The sequence below is a fragment of the Aegilops tauschii genome, chromosome 2 (genome assembly GCF_002575655.3).
Source record: "Aegilops tauschii subsp. strangulata cultivar AL8/78 chromosome 2, Aet v6.0, whole genome shotgun sequence".
NCBI lineage: Eukaryota > Viridiplantae > Streptophyta > Magnoliopsida > Poales > Poaceae > Aegilops > Aegilops tauschii.
The window spans coordinates 609343651-609363875 of NC_053036.3; the positions used below are offsets into that span (position 1 = coordinate 609343651).

At 48.0% G+C, this 20225-nt stretch overlaps 2 protein-coding genes across 2 annotated transcripts; one reads left to right on the forward strand and one right to left on the reverse strand.

Moving 5' to 3' along the window:
• Positions 1 to 8740: 8740 nt before the first annotated feature.
• LOC109759293 (uncharacterized vacuolar membrane protein YML018C) lies at positions 8741 to 12861 on the forward strand. Its single transcript, XM_020318115.4, has 8 exons — positions 8741 to 9446; positions 10241 to 10639; positions 10757 to 10974; positions 11328 to 11398; positions 11482 to 11586; positions 11924 to 12041; positions 12121 to 12256; positions 12491 to 12861. The coding sequence occupies exons 1-8, from the start codon at positions 9360 to 9362 to the stop codon at positions 12551 to 12553; spliced, it is 1197 nt and encodes a 398-aa protein (XP_020173704.1). The 5' UTR covers positions 8741 to 9359; the 3' UTR covers positions 12554 to 12861.
• A 3748-nt stretch (positions 12862 to 16609) lies between these two features.
• On the reverse strand, positions 16610 to 19499 carry LOC109759289 (tryptophan decarboxylase 1). The gene has a single exon (XM_020318110.3). The coding sequence runs from the start codon at positions 19325 to 19327 to the stop codon at positions 17795 to 17797; it is 1533 nt and encodes a 510-aa protein (XP_020173699.1). The 5' UTR covers positions 19328 to 19499; the 3' UTR covers positions 16610 to 17794.
• Between the last annotated feature and the right edge of the window lie 726 nt (positions 19500 to 20225).

Here is a 20225-nt window from a genome sequence, read left to right on the forward strand (position 1 = left end):
GCGCGGGCTACCCATCCATCTGCTCCGTCACGAGCGAATCCTTGGCGATGAACTGCACAAGGTCTTGTCGACGGCAGGCGCGCTGTGTAGTCGGCCATGGCAGCGAACTTCATGGCAGGAAAATAAATTAGAGCTGCCTTTGTTTAGTTTTTTGCAGCACACACCAACAATTTATAGGGGACATGTTGGTTGAGTCGTGCGGTGAATCTCGGTGCCGAGAAACAACAAGTATGCTGCGATTGGAGGCGCCTGGAACATGGCCGGCGGGGACAAGTAGCTGGGGCGCTGATGAACATGGCCGCTACTGCCGAAGATGGAGCACGCAGCTGAGGTGGTGTTGCTTGCATCGAGGAGCACACCGGCGGATGGAGTTTGGAGGATTTAATAGAACAAGCTGGTGGAATCACGATTTGAAAACGACAAAGTGGGGGAACGAGATGGCCGCTTCTTTGAGATTCGCACTGCCAGTTGTCACATGCGGGAGAGGGTCTCCAGTTCAGCTGCGTACGACCAGGTCGCATAGGATTTTTTTTCTCTGTGCTATACTTTCGTACTTTTCTGGACAAGCGCATCGTTATGGGGCCCAAACCTGTCAGCGCCAACTCCATCCTCTGGCATGCAACTCGGTTTGCGTTCTGAGGGCATGGCCAATGCATAGCCCCAGGGTGATGCCCCGTACGCCATGTAGGATTAGATGTTAGGAAAGGTAGGTTCGGATGGAGCTGCGGGTTTCTCTACAGGAGGCGGGCGCTTGTGAAGAAAAAGTGTGATCCGGTGCACAAAGTTAAAAAATTGAAGTGAAGAGTAGAGATGCATGTGTAGTAAGAGTCTTTATTTTCTATTCTTTAATGAGGCCCACTGGTGATAGCTTGTGTTGGGGAAAAAAATCAATGTAGATGTCTGAAACTACTTTTTCTTATGGGGCAACCGTATCCATATGCCACCATAGTATATGCCCGAACCAGAGAATTCCGCAGATCAGGCAGAGCTCACCCAACCGGCACGATTGGATTTTAGTTAAATTAAGTAAAACAGAACCTGCGGCCACGATTAACGATATGCGCGTTCCTTAACCATATTCGCGTGCATTTCTACCCTACGTGCACACAGAATGTGTGCTCCCTGCTCCAAGCTCCACAGAACGCCCTCGTAGAATCACACCAGCAGTTGCTCACGAATCGTTATCGGGGAACATGATATCTTGACGTAATTGCAGAGATGTGTCTGTCGTACCCGAATTGCTCGTCTTCTCCAATTATCATTGAACAAACCATACATGCGTGAGGGTGCCGTCCGTTTGGAGCGCGTCGGTGAGGTCCGTTTCTGTAACTCAAATGCTTCCCGAAGCATCTAGTCTGATCTATCGGTCTAGTCTAGTAGGAAGGTTAGTTAGAAAACCATCGCGTTCAAGTGCGGCCAGTAGAAGCTAGGCAATCACATCCGATGCTGTAGAGGGCACGTCATGGCCAACCAAATTAACAAGACGAAGATGATAATGACAAACTTTGTTCTCAACCAGTAATGCGCCAAATCTACTTTATTTTGCCTTCTGTTTTACTCCCTCCGTTCCTTTTTTTTTGAAAAGGAGGATAACATATCGAGTGAAAAGGAGGAGATTCTACCATGGACTACATACGGAGCGAAATGAATGAATCTACACTCTAAAATGCATCTACATACATCCGTATGTGGTTCATAGTGAAATCTCTACTAAGACTTATATTTAGGAACGGAGGGAGTATTTTCTGCCTAAGCAATGTTAGCCCACAACCCCACGCGTTGGGATTCGTGGTAGCTATAAAAAAATGAGACCAACCCAAAGCTAACCCTCGTTGGCTTGTTTTTATAGAAGAAACACCTCGAGCACCGTGCGTCCGCCAGCTACCACAGCTGTCCAGCCAACGGGTCGATGTCCCGTCCTCTGTGGTAGCTATATCAATCAAGCTCCAAAGCAGGGCGTCCGAACAGAGGTTGGCAAGGATTGTTCTTCGCAGGAAAAGAAAAGAAGTTCCTTGACTCGCTCCACTAAAACCACGCACAAGTCAGTAAACCTGACGCTGTCACGCCTACCCCAAGGTCGACCTTATAAAAACACTTGGCCTACTTATCTACTCAACGCAAAAGTGTTTCTTGACTCGCTCCGCTAGCCACTGAGTGATACGCTAGCGAACCACATTGACATCGTTAAGATATTGCTACTCGCGTAACCCACTGAGCCGTCGATCAAATGATACCACTACCAAGTTGACCAACAAGTCTGAGCGCTAACGTACTGCCAACGGCCTAACCCACCGTACCTTTTCCAGCACCGTGACCAGGACATCTGGTACGTAGCACGCCACTCATCATCACACTCTTCCCCACCGCAATTTCCACCGCGCTATTGTCTTATAAAACTTTGCGTTTGGAAGCCAAACATGAGTCTACAAGAATAAATTGTGTAGTAGACATAAATGATCATGGTGCATGATTCAAGATAGGATTCATTCATGTGCTGATAATTGAAGAATGATCACTTTACTATTTTCTCTAGGGAATAGTCATGATAATCTTGCTTGCACTCACATTGATATGACGCACCTTAATCAAATTTTGTTTTCATTACAACAAGAAAGCTTATGTGACAATTGTTTTCTCTAGGGATGGGTCTAATAAGTGTGAATTTCTTGATTCTGAGTGTGTGGCACGGAAAAATATATAAATAAATTTGATCAAGACTAATGAAATTAGGTTAGTTAGATAACATATTGTTTTTATTGTTGGGTCATCTAGATCACCATTTTTATGAACAGTAATCATTCCATGTTTTTCTGGGGTAGAGTATGCGTATATTGGCAATTTATTACCGACCCCTCGTGGCTTGTAAGTTGCATTTGACCATGAAAAACAAGTAGATAATTATGCCACGGTTCAATTTATACTCTATAAGTTCCTATAAATTTGTTAACTAATCATACACACATCACACACCATATTTGTTAGATCATACCCTTTAAAGATTTTTATCAGATATTTAAGGGCACAAATACATACATATACAATATGCACGTTGTGCTAGTATAAAGCATTCATTCGAGAAGCCATGCATTGTTTATATTTTTTCACGGGAAAAAGCAATCACAATGTTTTTCACAAAGTACAATTTAATTTAGCATTGTGTGAGTGTATTCTTTTTAATAATACTCACTGAGTTTGTATAACAAATAATATTGTAATAATGTTTACTAATATTATTGTGTTCTTAATATGTTAACTATGTAATAGAAAATATTTTTTAATTGCATTATGATAAAAAATAAAAGTGTAAAAGTTTAGTATAAAGAAACTGACCCTGCAGGACAAGGCAGGAATATCTGACGTAGATCAATGCACTGAACAACAAACGAGAACTCTCCACCACATTTTGTTTATGTATCACATCACTTATTAAGTTAATAAAGAAGTAGAAAAGTGGACCTTAATTTGTTGTGTGATTTCTTTGCCTATTTTGCATCTGTTGTTTTATTGGTTTCATTTGTGTGCTAAATTCATAAAAATATTCCTATAACCATCCTCTTCCAATCCTATGTCTCAATTTCTTTTATCAATGATCATACCATGTCAGCCTCATTTTCTCCCCTCTCACTGCATGTGGCTCCTAAAACCTATCACACACTCTCTTCCTCTCCCCTTATCCCTCCTCTGGCCGGCACAACCAATTTTGCACTGCTATAGCACCGGGCAGAACTCTGCCATGCCCCATCTTCCTCCCCGGAGCACCTTGTGCTTCTCCCGTGCGCCTTTATCTTGAACCGACAACGAACTTGATCTTCGAGTTACACTGGACATTGGTTCGGCTACGAATCGTGATGCGTTTCGTGGAGGGAGACTGGGAGTGATGAAACGAGCGACTCATTTATGAGGCCGGAAGGAACTTGATGACAAGCGTGTCATCACGGGCCCAAACCTGTCAGCGTCAGCTTCGTCCTCTGGCATGCAGCTTAGTTTACGCTCCGAACTAGAGGATTCCCTAGATCAGGCAGAGCTCACCCGAACCGGCACGACTGGGTTTTAGTTTTTTTAAGGGGAATATATTAATATCGCAAAGATATCAATTACACACAGCCTCTACAACAACACGAAGCCACAAAGACATCTAGGATGCACACAACTCAAAATGAAAACAAAAAGAAAGGGAAAAAATGGCCTCACCAAAGTAATCAACTCCTCTCAGCATCAGCACACAACCACCACCAAAGACAACACCTGCAGCATTCGAAAAACATAAAAGGCCTCCAAAAGTGACGCCTTCAAGAAGGAAACAATGCATAAGCACCGTCGTCACCCGATCCAAGATCATAGGTTTTCACCCTGGAGAAAGACTGAGCTCTCAAAACAATATCTTCAACAAGGCAATTTTCAGGCACAACCAATAAAGGCCAGACCTTAGGTTTTCACCCTGAAAGTCATGACTTGGCACCCGAGGAGCACCACCAAAAATGAAATCCACTTGACACTGCTGCTACTAAAGTTATCAAACACCTGGCTGACTCCATCGCGTACAAGGCTCCCTCTGCCTAACTGATCCTCCGATCTTAGTCATCAAGACTTTCTCCACCGCTCTCTATGCCACAGAAATCGAGATGTTGACATGTCCCATGGTGTCAATAAACAATAGAGCTTCGCGCCGCGCCCTGCTGGAGCCACATAGGCCGATATGGACGCACACTACCGGATACTATCCGATCCAGATAGCCTTGGGCAAGATCTCCGGCAACAGTTTCAAAACACGTCGACAGACAAATCAAGGAGGACTGATCATGTAGATCGTTGCCGTGATGCGACAAGAGCACAAGGACCGCCACCAAACCGTTGCCTCCACCACGCAGACGCCATTGCCGCCATGGCGGAGTACACCGGCCTTCACTGACCACAACCCACGACTCAAAGCGCCAGATCTGACGGAACCGGCACCAGCTGCCCTGCCATCACGCCGCGCCGACCCCGCGCCGCCCTGCCACCTTTGCCATGCAGCCGCCGCCGTGTCCACGCACCACCGCGCCAAAAGGCCCGGCCGTTCGAGACGCCGCGCTCCCCGCCCGCTGGCCACATCCTGCGCAGTAGCCACCAGAGGAGGAGGGATAAGGGGCCCCATCACCGCCAACGTCAGTTGGGCTTCGCTTCGCGACGGCGAGGGGAGGGAGGAGGGGGGAGGAGGTGCAGGCGGCGGCGTCTAGGGTTTCACCCAGGCCTAGCCGCCCACGGGAGCGACTGCGCTTTAGTTAAATTAAGTAAAACAGAACTAGCGAACACGATTGACGATATGTGCATTCCTTAACCGTATTGGCGTGCCTTTCTACCCTGCTTGCACAGAGCACGTGTGCACCCAGCTACAAGCTCTCTAGAACGCCCTCCGGATTCATACCGGTGTCTCAATGATCTTCTCCAGAACGTCCTGCATTCTTTGTATCAGCAGTTGCTTAGGCATTGTTATCGGAAAAGGACCGGAGATATAGCTATTAGAATATAGTTTGGGTTTAAAGATAGAGATAAGGAGTAGATCGAATAGGTTTAAACCATGTATTACTTATCTTGTACTTCAAGCCTCTACCCCTCATGTATCGACGGCGCATGGTTCCCTTGGAGCCGGCACTTGCACTACATCGGCAAGCACCTCCATCGACCCATGCAGCCATGCATGCACTTGTATGGCATGCACAAAAACTGCACGAACGTGCTATATCAGGACTCAGGCTTGGTTTGGATTCGGCTAGCTTGAAACCTTCAACGATGCAACTCCGAGGGCCCGGTTGCACGTGTCTACTTCATCCCGACGCACGGCGACTCCGTGGGCGCTCGATCACGGGAGGACATGCAGCTAGGCCTCATCAGCATCAGCTGTCTTCATCGACTTCGGACACACGCGCAGATCCCAGATCGATTCCAGCCGGTGCACATGATGGCCATCGCCGAAGCCGCGGCCTCGCCAAGGGACTCCACGCTGCAGCGCCAACCAGCTGGCCATGGGCCGGGCCGGGCCGGGCTTGGGCCGGGCTAAAAAAGCCCATGGCAGAAAACTGAGGCCCAGGCCCTTCCAGGCCCTACCATCGGGCCTACTTTTCAAGCCCAAGCCCGGCCATCTAGTAAAAAGCCCTGAAAAGCCCTTAGGGCTAAGGGCCATGGGCCGGGCCTCTTCCTTAAAATGCTAATATGTCAAGCCCAAGCCCGTCCAGGCTCTGTTGGTGGGCTCAAAACTCAGGCCCAAGCCCGGCCCACGGGCAAGCCCATTGGACCTAGGCCCTGGATTTTAGGGCCGGGCCTGGGTGGGCCGACAGGGCCGGGCTTGAGATGGCCAGGACTAGTTGTCCGCGTACGTCCACGAGCCGCTGTATCGAGCGATCTGCACCAACCCTGCGCCGCATCATCAATGTACGACTACGTCGGGCTACAAGCTAATATACTTCGTCGAGCACGTCTACAAGAAGCGATCTCAACATGCACCATCCACACGCCAGGCGGGTATGGAACGAGATGCAATCTTGATCGACTTCTTCGGCGTGACACGGCGTTGACACTTGGTCGCCGCGAGGGACGCCTTCAAGCGACACATTATCGTCGACACGCTGCTGTGACGCCATCTTCTCCACTTCATCGCCAAGGTCTTCATCAACGTCGTCTTCACCAACATCTACATCAACACACCGCCGCCGCCTCGTCCACAAGATGGGCACCTAGCGTCCTCTGACAGATTTTTCTGCAAGACGCGACCTCGACGACGGCAATGACCGCGTCACAACGACGACATCGATCGCGTCATACATGATGACATGACTGTATCAACACGGCGGCACTCTAGTGACCAGCCTACACGGCCACACGGTTCTGACAAAACCGATGTGTGCTCGATGTGTTTCCTCCGGTCCTGGCAAAACCGGTGGACTCATCGCTGACGGCATCCTCTGACATCCGCAAGGTGCATGGTCCACGACTGCAGCTCCGTCATCTACAACATAGCGCATTTTTTTTGCGCCTCCGGCTTTGTGCGGCTTCATCATGCACGACGACTACATCATCGACCACGGCTACATCATGATCGGCTACCTCGACATCGACATACAGGGCTACGTCTACAACAACTCATCGGCAACAACTCCAGTCAACAGCGTCCGAGTCGTCACTAGCATCCACGCCTCTCCCGATGTGACTGCGGGAGGGAATAGAGGAGAAACAAGGAAGGCACTGGAAGGGGACGCAGTCACCGCCCCAGGTGTCGACCCATCAGAGATGCAGGTGATTGATGGTAAAGCGGAGAAGACGACGTGAGCAGACAACGTGAGCACGATGCTTCAAATCCAGTCGCAAACGTCCGTTTCACTCCCGCTACGACTGAGGGGGAATGTTAGAATATAGTTTGGGTTTAAAGATAGAGATAAGGAGTAGATCGAATAGGTTTAAAACATGTATTACTTATCTTGTACTCCAAGCCTCTACACCTCATGTATTCTATATATACCGCATATGAGGGTCAGATCAATACAACATACAACACAATATTCATCTATCCTATAATTTTCACAATAGCTGCATGTCATCTCATTTATGTGTGAGTTTCAGGGACGGGGAACATGCTATCTTTGATGTACGCACAGATGTGTCTGTCGTACCTGAATTGCTCGTCTTCTTCACTTATCATTGAACCAGCTGTGCACGCGTGAGGGTGGCGGTCGTCGGCGTGGCCTCGTTGCTGTAACTTGAATGCTTCGTGAAGCATCTATTATTCTACTCCCTCCGTCCTAAAATAAATGTCTCAATTTTATACTAACTTGAATACAAAATTATATTAAAATTGAAACACTTATTTTTAGACAAAGGGAGTGTGATCCATCGGTCTAATATAGTAGGAAGGTTAGTTAGAAAACCGTCCCGTTCCAAGTACCAGTAGAAGCCAGGTAATCACAACTAATGTTGTACTCCCTCCGTTCCTAAATAGTTGTCTTTCTAGAGGTTTCAAATGGTGACTACATACGGAGCAAAATGAGTGAATCTACACTCTAAAATATGTCTATATACATCCGTACGTGGTGACCATTTGAAATCTCTAGAAAGACAACTATTTAGGAACGGAGGGAGTAGAGGGCAAGTCATGGTCCACCGAATCAGGAAGTCGACGATAGCAAACTTTGTTCCCAACCAGTAAGGCGCCAAATCTACTTTATTTTGCATTATGTTTAAAATTCAGCCTAAGCGATGTTCACTCACGCGTTTGGATTTGCAGTGCAGCTATATCAAAGCCAGCTGCAAAGCAGGGGAGCCGTCCGAGCAGAGGCTGGCAAAGATCCTTGACTCGCACGGAAGAAGAGTCCCTTAACTCGCTCGACTAATAAACGCCACGCACGCCAAGTCAGTAAACCTGACGCTGTCACGCCGAGCCAAGATCGACTGTATTAAAAACACTTTGCTTACTTATCCACTCCACGTATCAAGTGTTTCTTGACTCGCTCCACAACTTTGAGTGAAACGCTAGCGAACCACATCGACATGGTTAAGATATATTGCTGCTCGCGTAACCCACCGAGCCGTCGACCAAATGCTAGTTGACCAACGAACCTGACTCGGCAGCGCTAACGTACTGCCAACGGCCTAACCCACCGTACCTTTTCCAGCACCGTGAGCGGGACGTCCGATAGCACGCACGCCACTATATTTTTTCTTTTGAACACGCACGCCACTCATCATCACACACTTCCCCACCACAATCCCCAACGCGTGACACAGCTTCCACCCCCCTCGATCGGAACCGGGCCTCGCACCGCACGCGCTCACCGGGTCCCAATCGAATCTCACAACGCCCGCCCCGTCCGTATCCGGCACCCCCGAGAACCAGAGTCCCGACCGACACCGCCCGCCACCCGGACTCCCCCGCGGCAACGCCTGAAATACCCCCGCCCACCCCAGCGCGCGCGCGCCACCACCCCGGCCCGATCCCCTCCAAAAAAGCTCGCCACCTTCGCCGTGCCGTGCACCGCCGCGCGCGCGTGCGCTTCCCGTCGCTTGACTCCTCGTCTGCCTCCAATCGAGTGGAAACTTCCGGTGGTAGGTCACCCCGGCTTTACCCCAGCCCCGCCCCCAAAACCGTTCTCCTCTTCCTCCTCGTGGAAGCCGACTCTCTTTTCGTGGGGAGCGAAGGGGGGCGGGCGATGAGGCCGGGGGTGCCAACGCGGAGCTCACCCACCCAGTCCACCGCAAGCATGTGGCCGGGCAGGTGAACTCCACTCCCCCACTCCCCACACGCCGCGTGGTTAAATTGCTCGTCTCCGCCGCCGCCTCCTCTTCCAGCACAGCAGCAGCAGCAGCAGGATCGGAGGGCGAGCCGCGGCGGCATGGGTCCCAACCTCAAGTACCGGGCTGGGCTGGTCCTCATCGTCGCCGTCGTGCTCATATGGGTCACCTCCGCCGAGGTCACGCAGGTATGCTCCTGTCAAGCCGACCTTTTTCCCCCTCCTCCTCACATGCTTGGATGTTCCTTTTCTCTACTTTATCATTATTGTTGTTTATTCGAGGCCTGGATCTTGGCTGCTCTTGTTTGATAATGTCCGCAGGCCTTCTGTCTGGCATTTATTCTTCATCTGAATTGTTTAATGTTGCGATAGATAATTGCTCACGCTGTAGAATACGACCGACCCTGCACATGGATATGTTTTTAGTTCTTCTGCTATTTTTCCACCTCGATTTGGTGGTTTTTGCCACCGGGTGTCCGGGAGGAATTTGCCGTACAAACTTGTTGCGTATGTGGATGGATGTCTGTAAAAGGAAAAATTGCCGTGAATGCTCCGTGGATGCGTGCATCTGTCAACATTTCAGTCCTTACCTTGCAAATGCTAGTTTGCTTGAGTTGGTTGCTGGCACTTTGCATCACCAATACCTGCCAGAGTGTAGGTGGTTGTGATATTCTTGCTCACCTAATGCATCATTGCAAGGAACCTTAACTCAGTTTTGGCAATCAGTAGTTACATTTTACTGAAGAGCATTACATGGACCAACCCTACCAGTTCATCATGAGAGCATACGCGTCTTACCCTTACATGAAAGTTTGTTTTGCATTTAACTGAAGAACATCATGTGAACCCACCATACTAGTTCATCAGGAGAGCATATGCTTTTTACTCTTAAATGAAAGTTTGTTTTGTTCCTTTTTATAAAAAACTGTAGTCAAATGAAGTAAAATTTAACTTTACTACCTGAACCGAACCTCTGTGTGCAGGGGATATTCGCTAACTACAAGCAACCATTCGCAATTACTTACTTGGGGGCCTCCCTTATGGTCATCTACATCCCGTTGGCATTTCTCAAGGATTTTATATACAGATTGTTGAGAAGGAATTCTGGAAGCAGCAAAGCCTCAAAAATCGCGAGCAAATCTTCCTTTGGCGGTAGTGCTCCTCTGAAGAATGGTGAATTTCAGAAGATGCTGGAAATGGAACCACAGAAAACCGTGGTGATAAAGATTACTGATGTGGACCTTCCTGTACTAGAAGAGACGAAACCGCTCATCTGTGGAATTGGTGAATGTGAGGGTGATGTTTTGAAGGAGCAACAGCTTTCCACCAAGGAGATTGCAATTTATGGGTTGTACCTTTGTCCCATATGGTTTGTCACAGAGGTAAATTTCCAGTTATCTTGCCTGTTACTTAAGATCAATGAAATAGTTTGATTTCAGTCATATAGACAGTATTTTGATCGAAACGGTTACTCATCGTCTCTTATGCTTTGGATGCAGTATTTGTCAAATGCTGCACTTGCAAGAACTAGTGTGGCAAGCACTACTGTACTATCTTCAACTTCGGGACTCTTCACCCTTTTCATTGGTGTGCTACTTGGCCAAGATTCCATAAATGCTGCCAAAGTTATTGCTGTTTTTGTTAGCATGGCTGGTGTGGCAATGACAACTATGGGCCAGACTTGGGCAACAGATGAATCAGAAGTAAGCAATTCAGGGTGAGTGGGTTTACCCTGGCAATTAAGCTTCTCAGCTGTGCATTGGTACCAACTGCCAAGTGGGCTGTATACTGTCCATACTTAATTTAGCTTCTCAGCTGTGCATAGGTACCAACTGCCAAGTGGGCTGTATATTGTCCATACTTAATTAGCTTCTCAGCTGTGCACTTGCTTTCTTTTTAGTAAAGATGGTTAGCTGCAATCAAATTATTTTTCTTAAGAAGGAGAAACTAAAAACATTTGGTATTCCTATTTCATGGGGCAATTAATGAGCCTGTTTTAATGAGCATGGAACTTTGGGGATAAACTCATCGCTTTGCCAACTGTCTAATTCTTGAGCTTTACAACCGCAGGGCCACACAGAGGACTCTTCTAGGTGACATGTTTGGTCTTATGTCAGCTATGTCATATGGTCTTTTCACTGGTTGGTTGTTGCACTCTTCTGTTCAGTTTTAGTCGAGTGTTCTCAGTTCAATGCCTGATCCTTATTGTTTCGCATCATTCCAGTGCTTCTCAAAAAGTTTGCTGGAGGAGAAGGATCAGAAAAGGTTGATGTCCAAAAACTGTTTGGTTTTCTCGGACTTTTCAGTCTTTGTCTTCTCTGGTGGCTTGGTAAGTTATTCCTTTTTGCACATTTTATTGTTCCAATAGCACTCAGTATTTAAATATTCATTGATATAAGTAGCATGTACTAAAGATAAACTGCTGACATACAAGCCTTATGGCATTGGATGTGAGTCTCATCGAAAGCTACAGGGACTGGCTGTATTCACTCATTCATGATCCAAAATGTTCTTTATGTTGTGCATGCCAGTATTTTATTTGGTATTTTGGTTGAATCGGTCAGGAATAGTTTTGGGTCGAGGTCCACATGCACTTTGCATGTATTTATAGTTTGTTCTTCTTGGTCTAAATATACCAATATGCTGAAGTGCTTGTGTCTTTTCAGTCTGGCCATTAACTGCACTTGGCATTGAGCCAAAGTTTACAATGCCCCACTCAGCTAAAGTGGATGAAGTGGTGCTGGCAAATGGCCTTATTGGGAGCGTGCTATCAGACTACTTCTGGTACGCATTAGCAGAAGGCTAATGTTTTTTTAACAATATTGCATAACTGCGGTGTTTTGACAACAGAACTTCTGCGCAGGGCTCTCTCTGTTGTTTGGACTAATCCCTTGGTGGCCACGTTAGGCATGTCGCTCACAATTCCACTAGCGATGGTTGCTGACATGGTCATCCACGGTCGACATTATTCAGCAGTCTATATTTTTGGTTCTGTCCAGGTAACTAATTGTTTTGCCCTGCATCTCAGGTTTTTAATTTCAGGTTTTGTTGAAAAGCTATAATTCTAACCACTTCTGATGCACAAACACTGATGAAAACTACTGTTATCATTTCCAAAGCTGAAATAGCTATTTGTATCCCCATGTTCAGTTCTCTGAACCTCTTTGCCTGCTCAAGATCACTCTTACTTGCATTTGCCATTTGTTTTACTGTCTACTGTTCTGCCTTTGCAGGTATTTTCTGGGTTCGTCATCGCCAATCTTGCCGACCGCGTTTCACGTTTCCTAGGTCTATAGCCTTGAAATGTACAAGGTTGAAATCGGAGTGTACATCTGGAAGGTTGGATAGGGTTAGTTACTAAGTGTACATTGGATGTTTGGGTTAGTTAGTTATAAGGACAACTCTGTCAACTCTGTAAATCATAAGGATGGGGGGAAATGGCACTGCAGCTCTGTTTCCTTTTTACCTTGGGCCCCCTTTACACGCAGGAATGGATAATTTTGGTGTGGTGGAATTGAAACAGTGAAAGCTTAGCATACGTAAGGAACATTATGATGTTGTGGCAAACCTTTGGAACTGTAAATTCTTAACTTTTGCTACAAAATGCTCCGTCAACTCGTTCTGTATAGCGCTGAAATTTTGAACGACCTCTCACAAAAAATTAAAAAAAAACTTTGAGCACCATACTTTTTTATGGTAGCACCATACTTGATGTGTGATGGGACTACACTTCAACATACAAAATCTTGATACTCAAAGGACGAAAATTTAAAATGAGTCCCCCCCCCCCCCCCCCCCCCGCGCGTGGGGTCACGTGCAAGCGACTCGGGCGGACCATGAAACCTAGCGCCGGCACCCAAAAACCTGCTATCCTCTTTGTCGTCGTTGGAGGAAGCTGCGGGGTGAAGCCACTACAACTGACAGCGGGGACCTTTATTGTCGTGGGGGTGGCCTCGGGCATGGCAGAGCCCCTCGGTGACGGTTGTGGCGATGTTTTCGCACGGCTGCTCAGTTCCATGAAGGCTGGGCCATGGCCTTCCTCCTCGTCTGCGCGCCGAGCTGCTGCCGCTCGAGCGTGGCGTTGGGTGTGCTAGGTGGTGGTGGCACGCTTTGGTGCGGTGAGGCTGGCGTCAGATCACACCGACTGATCCTGGGTTGGGATGAGCCTGTTGGCGCCTAGCACGCCCCATTTACAGAGGGAGGATTGGGATAGAGCATGGATATGACTGGTGGGGCCAATGTAATTGATTGATCCCATCCTAGATCATTGTTTTCCCGGTGCGCCAAACAGATCCAGGGTTTGGCCGAGATCGATGAGTACAGAGTATCGATTTCAGAGATTTAAGCGCGATGATTCGTTTGCGTCGCGCTATACAAGCTTAGGGTTTAAACCAGACTTCACGAATAGTAGATTACAGGGAGATGCAATCTGTTCAGATAGAACTTGAAAGTTGAGCCGTATCAATCACAACAATACGCAGGGAAATCAATCGTAACAACTCCATGCCCAACACGTAAGGGATTAAAACATATTTCAACAGGCTCCAGTTAATCGTCCGCGACATCAAGCCAGCAACATTACTCGATCCGTAGGTCGCGCAGTTCACCCATGGCAAGGGGGCGCGGGACGGGTCGGGTCTCACGCCGGCGCCCGCCGAAGGCGGTCCGCGGCGGCGGCGAAGACAGGATCAGCGCCCTCCCCGATGATCTCCTCCTCCTCATCCTGCGCCGCGTCGACACCCGCACGGCGCTCGGCACTGCGTTGCTGTCCAGGCGCTGGTCCCGCCTTCCCCCCGAGCTCCCTGCCATGGACTTCAGTGTCTTTGACGTGCTCCCGGAGCGCTACTGCCGCTGGCTCCGCCTCCATCTCCGACTCGCCGACGCCACGGATGAGGAGAGGGTCGTGGCTAACTTGATGAGGTACGAGCGCCGCGCCATGCGCGCCCTGACCAGCTTCATCCAGAGCCGCCTCTTGCTGGACGCTCCCTCGAGGCTCCGCCGGCTGAGGCTCCAGTTCTTCTCCGCCGACAATAACATCGGCCTCATCAACCGTGTTAGAGTTGTGTCGAATATTGTGTCCAAGGTAGGTTACAGTTGGACTATGAGTATTGTGTTTACATAGGATGTGGAGTCATGTCCTAGTAGGACACTTGTATCCTAGGCCTCTCATATATAGCGGGGTAGACACGCGATGTAACCTATGCTAACATAATAGCACCGGAATGCAGGGGAAGCCGGCGGCATGTGCCGGTGTCCAGGGCGACCGGGTGCGGTATTGTAGCGGTGTCAAGGGGAGGAGCGCCCATAGTCAGGCCACGGGGATGTAGCCATATCGGTGAACCTCGTTAACAAATCTCGGTGTCGTGCCTCGTGTGATTGCTTGGTCCTCAGACGATCGGTGAACCTAGCGCTGCCACCAAAAGAACCTCCAATCCTCTTCCCGACGTCGGAGGAAGTTGTAGGGCGAAGCGGCTGACGTTGGCGGCGGGGACCTTTATGCTTGTGTCGTGGGGGTGGCCTCGGGGACCTTTATTCTCGATGACGGTTGCGGCGACGTTTTGGCGTGGCTGCTTGGTTCCATCAAGGTTGGGCCGTTGCCTGCGTCCTTGTCTGCGCGTCGAGCTGCTGTCGCTCGAGCGTGGCGTTGGGTGTGTTAGGTGGTGGTGGTGGCGCGTTTTGGTGCGGCTGTGTTGGTGTTAGATCACACGGTTGGGGAGCTGACTAATCCTGATTGGGATCAGTTGGCGTCTAGCACACCCACGCAGGATTGGGATAGAGCATGGATATAACTGGTGAGGCCAATGTAGTGAGTTAGATTTTCGTTTGATCCCATCCTAGATCATCTTTTTCCCGGTGCGCCAAACGGATCTAGGGTTTAGTTTGAACAAGATCGATGAGTACAGGATATCGATTTCAGAGATTTAAGCGCGGTGATTCGTTTGCATCGCGCTATACAAGCTCACGGTTTAAAACAGACTTCACGAATAGATTATAGGGAGAGATGCAGTCTGTTCAGATAGAACTTGAAAGTTCCAACACACTTTGATGTCAAAAAAATAAATAAAGATAGAACTTGAAAGTTGAGCCGTATCAATCACAACTATACACAGGGAAATCAATCGCAACAACTCCATGCCCTACACGTTCGGGATTAAAACATATTTCAACAAGCTCCAGTTCATGGTCCGCGACATCGAGCCAGCAACATTACTCGATCCGTAGGCCGCGCAGTTCACCCATGGCCAGGGGACGCGGGATGTGTCGGGTCTCACGCCGGCGGCCGCCGAAGGCGGTCCGCGGCGGCAGCGACGACAGGATCAGCGCCCTCCGCGATGATCTCCTCCTCCTCATCCTGCGCCGCGTCGACACCCCCGGCTGAGGCTCCAGTTCTTCTCCGCCGACTCCGGAAACGAGGTGGACTCTGCGAAGGACACCCCGAAGATGGTCATGTACTCTCATTCACTCCAAAGAAAAAACACCTAGCGCTCCCTAGATTAGGAGCCTCCGCATGCATAGCGGGATGTGGGGGTCACTATGGGCCCTGTCTATAAGGGTGTGTGTCATTGGTTGAGAGTAACACACACCTAGTTGTATTGGGCCGACTGGTGTTTTTTGGAATCTATTGCTTGGTTTTTTTTATTTCTTTTCTATTATTTTTCTTTTTCTCTTTATTCCTTCTTTTTATTTTTCACATTATAATTCATGAATACTATTTAAAAATATGAATGTTTTTTAAATATACGACTTTTTTTTCAAATTCATGAATAATTATAAAGTTCGTGAACACTTTTCAGTTTGTGAATATTTTCAGATTCGTGCACCCCTTTTCAAAGGTTTGAAGAAATTCATGATTTTTGAAATCATGATTTTTGTCAAATTCATGGCTTTTTAATTCATTACATTTTCTAAAAACTGTGAACACATTTTCATTTAACTAACTTGTTCAGAATTTAAAAATTGATAGCCATTTTGTTTTCTAAACTAGCAGAGAGTGAAGTAAGCGGGAAAAAAATAAGCGAGGGGGGCGGAGCCGGGAGCCGAGCTGAGCAAGAGTCTTCATTGCTCGGCCCATGTGAGTGTTATGGCAGTAGTTTTACAATTTCAACGTAGAATAGGAGCTTTCAAGGGGGAAACACACAGGAGCACCTGGGTGCCCCACCCCCCTATACAAAAACTAAATTCAAAAATAGCAGGAAAATTAAAAAAAAAAACTGAAATCTTGAGATATGAAACTTGTTGTCCAATCTACTCCCAGATGAAGTTTCGTAGAAAAATATGAGGAAATGTATCCCTGGTGAAGAAAATAAAGTCCGAACTAAAATCCATCCAAATAGTTTTTTTCTATACATAGAATTTTTTTTGTCTTTCTTGGGGCAGATATGTTTTCTGATATTTTTTCACGAAATTTCACACGAATGTAGATCGGGCACCCTGTTTCATATCCTAAAATTTAAGATTTTTTTTTTTGAAATTTCTCGGTATTTTTTTAAACTTAATGTTCATATAGGGGTGCGGAGCACTCAAATGCTACAAATACTCTTCAGGGGCTCACACAACCAACACAGGCTACACCAAGGCCCAAATGTGTAAGGACATCACAATCACCGATCGAGCAACTTCGCTATCTTCTCAGAGTAAATATTGCCTCAACTACAGCCCAACACGATATACAAATGAAATAAACACCACCGTAACATAACTAAAACCCAAGCCAACGTAAATAAAACCAAAACCAACAACTGACTGCAATAACCTGCTTGATAAAAGAGCTAATCCCACGAGTAAATCATCTATGTATAGTTTCAGGTGGGTGACGGATGGGTGACTGGTTGCGAGTACCAATCGTTCCATTCAGTAAACAGTCCCTTACTACTGTAGTATTGTCCTACTCTAGTACTCCCACTTGACCACTTGTATTTCTGCTTTGCTTTGTTTGATTCAAACTTTAATTAAGCTACTTGTCGATCGTTCTCTCATCTGCGAATCAGCATCAAACGTTGGACGTAAATTAAACCGATTAGTTAATTATTTACATCCGTGTCAAAACTCTGACCCTGTATTTTCGCTTTGCTGATGCTGCAGTGCAAGTACCGTTAATTCAGACTTGCAAGTATATGTTCGATCTGACTTTGGAGATGGAATTGTACGGCATGTAGATAGGACCAATTAATTGATGAAAAGTTGAGAACACACGGTGACCGAGTGGCGGCTTCGGTTTGGCATCTTGAAACCTAAAATCCTATTGAGTGCAACGTATATATATTTCTTGATCGAGATGCGTGGGCATGCATTCGTCACTCGCTAGCAGAGTACAGTAACAAATAAAAAAAATATCATATCATGTTTATTCAATATAAGCCCTTTTACAGTCTATAATCAATTTCTTTGGTACCGGCCTGCTATATATATAGATCACAAAAAGGAATAGGAATCACATGTCCAAATAAATAATAGTCAGAATCAAAGGAAAATAAAAAACAAGAAATTTAAAAGAATAATTGTACCCTAAATATAGGGATTTGTTTAGGTCCGTGCACTTAATCCATGAGGCTGCTCGTGGTCTTTCTAATGAGGTCCCATGCACTTCTCACATGCCTCTCCTCCTGCAGCGATGATCCAACGGCGAAACGGAGCACAAATTTGTCACCGACCACCGTGTGGGCAAGATAAGCCTTGCCAGTCTTGTTGAGATTCTCCATTAGCAAGCGGTTGGCCTCATCGGCATCCTCCTCCGTCATGGCTCCACTTCCCTTGATCCTAAAGCACACAAGAGCAAAGTTCCTCGGTACGACCACCTCAAACCTGTCGTCGGCATGGACAAAATCTTCAAACATCTTGGCCATGGCGACGTCACTACGGATGTGCTCTTGGAGCTTTGCGGTACCATAGGTGCGCATGACCATCCAAAGCTTGAGCCCACGGAAGCGTCGGCCGACGCCCACCTGCATGTCCTTAAGATCGGTGACCTCGCCAGAATCAGTAGCGTCGTTCTTGAGGTACTCCGGGTTGGTCTCCAACGAGTCGCTCAGCCGGTGAGCATCACGGACGTAGAGACATGTGCAATCGAGGCATGTGAGAAGCCATTTGTGTGGGCTCATGCTAATGGAGTCCACGCGCTCGACCCCATCGAGATGATGGCGAAACTCCGGGCAGATACATGCACTGCCAGCATAGGCAGCATCCACGTGGACCCATGCATTGAACATGGAGGCCACATCCGCGACGGCACCCACCGGGTCGACGGCGTTGGAAGATGTGGTGCCCACGGTCGCGCAGACATATGTTGGCACGAGACCGGCATCGACATCAGCTTGCATGACCTCGAGAAGCTTTGCCGGGTCGAGCCCATAGTTGGTTTCCGGCCCGGTAGGGATGGACCGTATGTTGGCGGGGTCGAAGCCTGCGAGGCGACAAGCCTTGAAGAACGTGGAGTGGGTCTGGTCGGCAGCGTACACAGCCAACCGTGGGATGTTAGACACGCCGACAGAGCCACTCCGACGCAGCGCCGCATCACGGGCGGCGACTAGCGTGACGAGCATTGCCTCGCTCGTCGTGCCGAGGATGACGCCACCGCCGGTGCCACGACCAGTGCTAGTGCGGTTCATGAAGGTGGTGGGTAGGCGCAGGAGCTGTGCAAGCCAGTCGAGAGCGAGGACCTCCATCTCAGTCGCTGCAGGCGAAGCCTGCCACGTGAATCCGACGGTGTTCATGGCCGACGCGATGAGGTCGCCGGCGATCGCAGCGGCGCTGTTGGTGGAGGGGAAGAAGGCGAAGAAGTTGGGGCTAGCCCAGTGCGTCATGCCGGGGACAACGGAGGTCCTGAGCTCCTTCATGGTGACGTCGAACGGCGCGGAGTAGGTCGGCGGGGATGCGCTGAGTTCATCTTGCAGGTATCCCGGCTTCACGTTAGGAAGAACGGGCATGGACTCGATGTTGGTGTAGTAGTCGGAGATGAAGTCGACGGCCTTGTGGAGGTATGCACGGACATCTTCGGGGTTGAGCGGTTCGAACGCCGCCTTGTCGTCGGGGATGGCGGAGAAGGACATGGGGTTGGTGCCCAAGCTGCCCATTCCCTTTAGGTAGGTTGTTTAACCCTTGATTAGGAGCAAAGAAGGTGGGAGGCAGAGGGAAGGCTTGGCTCAACGAAGTGGAGCTAGGTAGCTTTCCTGGCGTAGAGCAAGAAGAAACGGAGGAGCTAGTAATTTGCTAGCTTGCTTTGCTGCTTAGTTTGGTGAATGGAGTTGCTACTTGGTGCGCGGGGAATATATAGGTGGATCCGGGAAGCGCCGTGGCGGGGTGGGCGTTGGATGGGTCCTGGTCGCGCGGGCCTACGTGCGCTGCTAGGAAGAAGGTTGGTGGTTGGTAGAGATCCGAGCTCGAGCGCGCGCGACATGAGTCTGATGGTCAACTTGTTTGCTCGGTCCGGATACTCCCGTCATGGTGCCGTTCGCTGATTGGTCACCATCCGGCTGCTTAAGTCTTTTTTCTTTCTTTTCCTAAAAAAAGTCTTTTTTCTTTCTATATACTACAGGGGGGCTGCATGCATGGATGGTTTTCGTTACCACAAAAATTCGTTTCTTTTTCATATTATCAACTGCATAGGAGTAGTAAATATCATGCGGGTCATAATCATTCATGCATCATACGTACATGAAACGTACTACTACCTAGTCAATGGAAATAATTATTATAGGCCTTATCATCCATACAATAATTAATATGGGAGTAATACTTTATATACTAGATTCATGGGAATGATTAAATAATGTATTTCCACCCAAAACTAAATCAAGAACTTGAATGCTTTTTTTATAAACTATGTACTCTCTTTGACAAAGTTAAAAGTCTTACTAGTGAAATAAATTTTATCAAGCATAGATTGACACCATCTGAACTTAACAATGGACATACTCTGAAACATATTGAAGCCATCTTAGAAAAGAATTAGGAGACAATTATCATTTCAGA

Bases quoted from the DNA above. Each gene is read 5' to 3' on its own strand.
- LOC109759293 (XM_020318115.4), top strand. From the start codon at position 9,360: ATGGGTCCCAACCTCAAGTACCGGGCTGGGCTGGTCCTCATCGTCGCC. The intron at 10,640-10,756 runs GTAAATTTCCAG...CTTTGGATGCAG, and splicing joins CCATATGGTTTGTCACAGAG to TATTTGTCAAATGCTGCACT. The intron at 12,042-12,120 runs GTACGCATTAGC...ACTTCTGCGCAG, and splicing joins GTGCTATCAGACTACTTCTG to GGCTCTCTCTGTTGTTTGGA.
- LOC109759289 (XM_020318110.3), bottom strand. From the start codon at position 19,327: ATGGGCAGCTTGGGCACCAACCCCATGTCCTTCTCCGCCATCCCCGAC.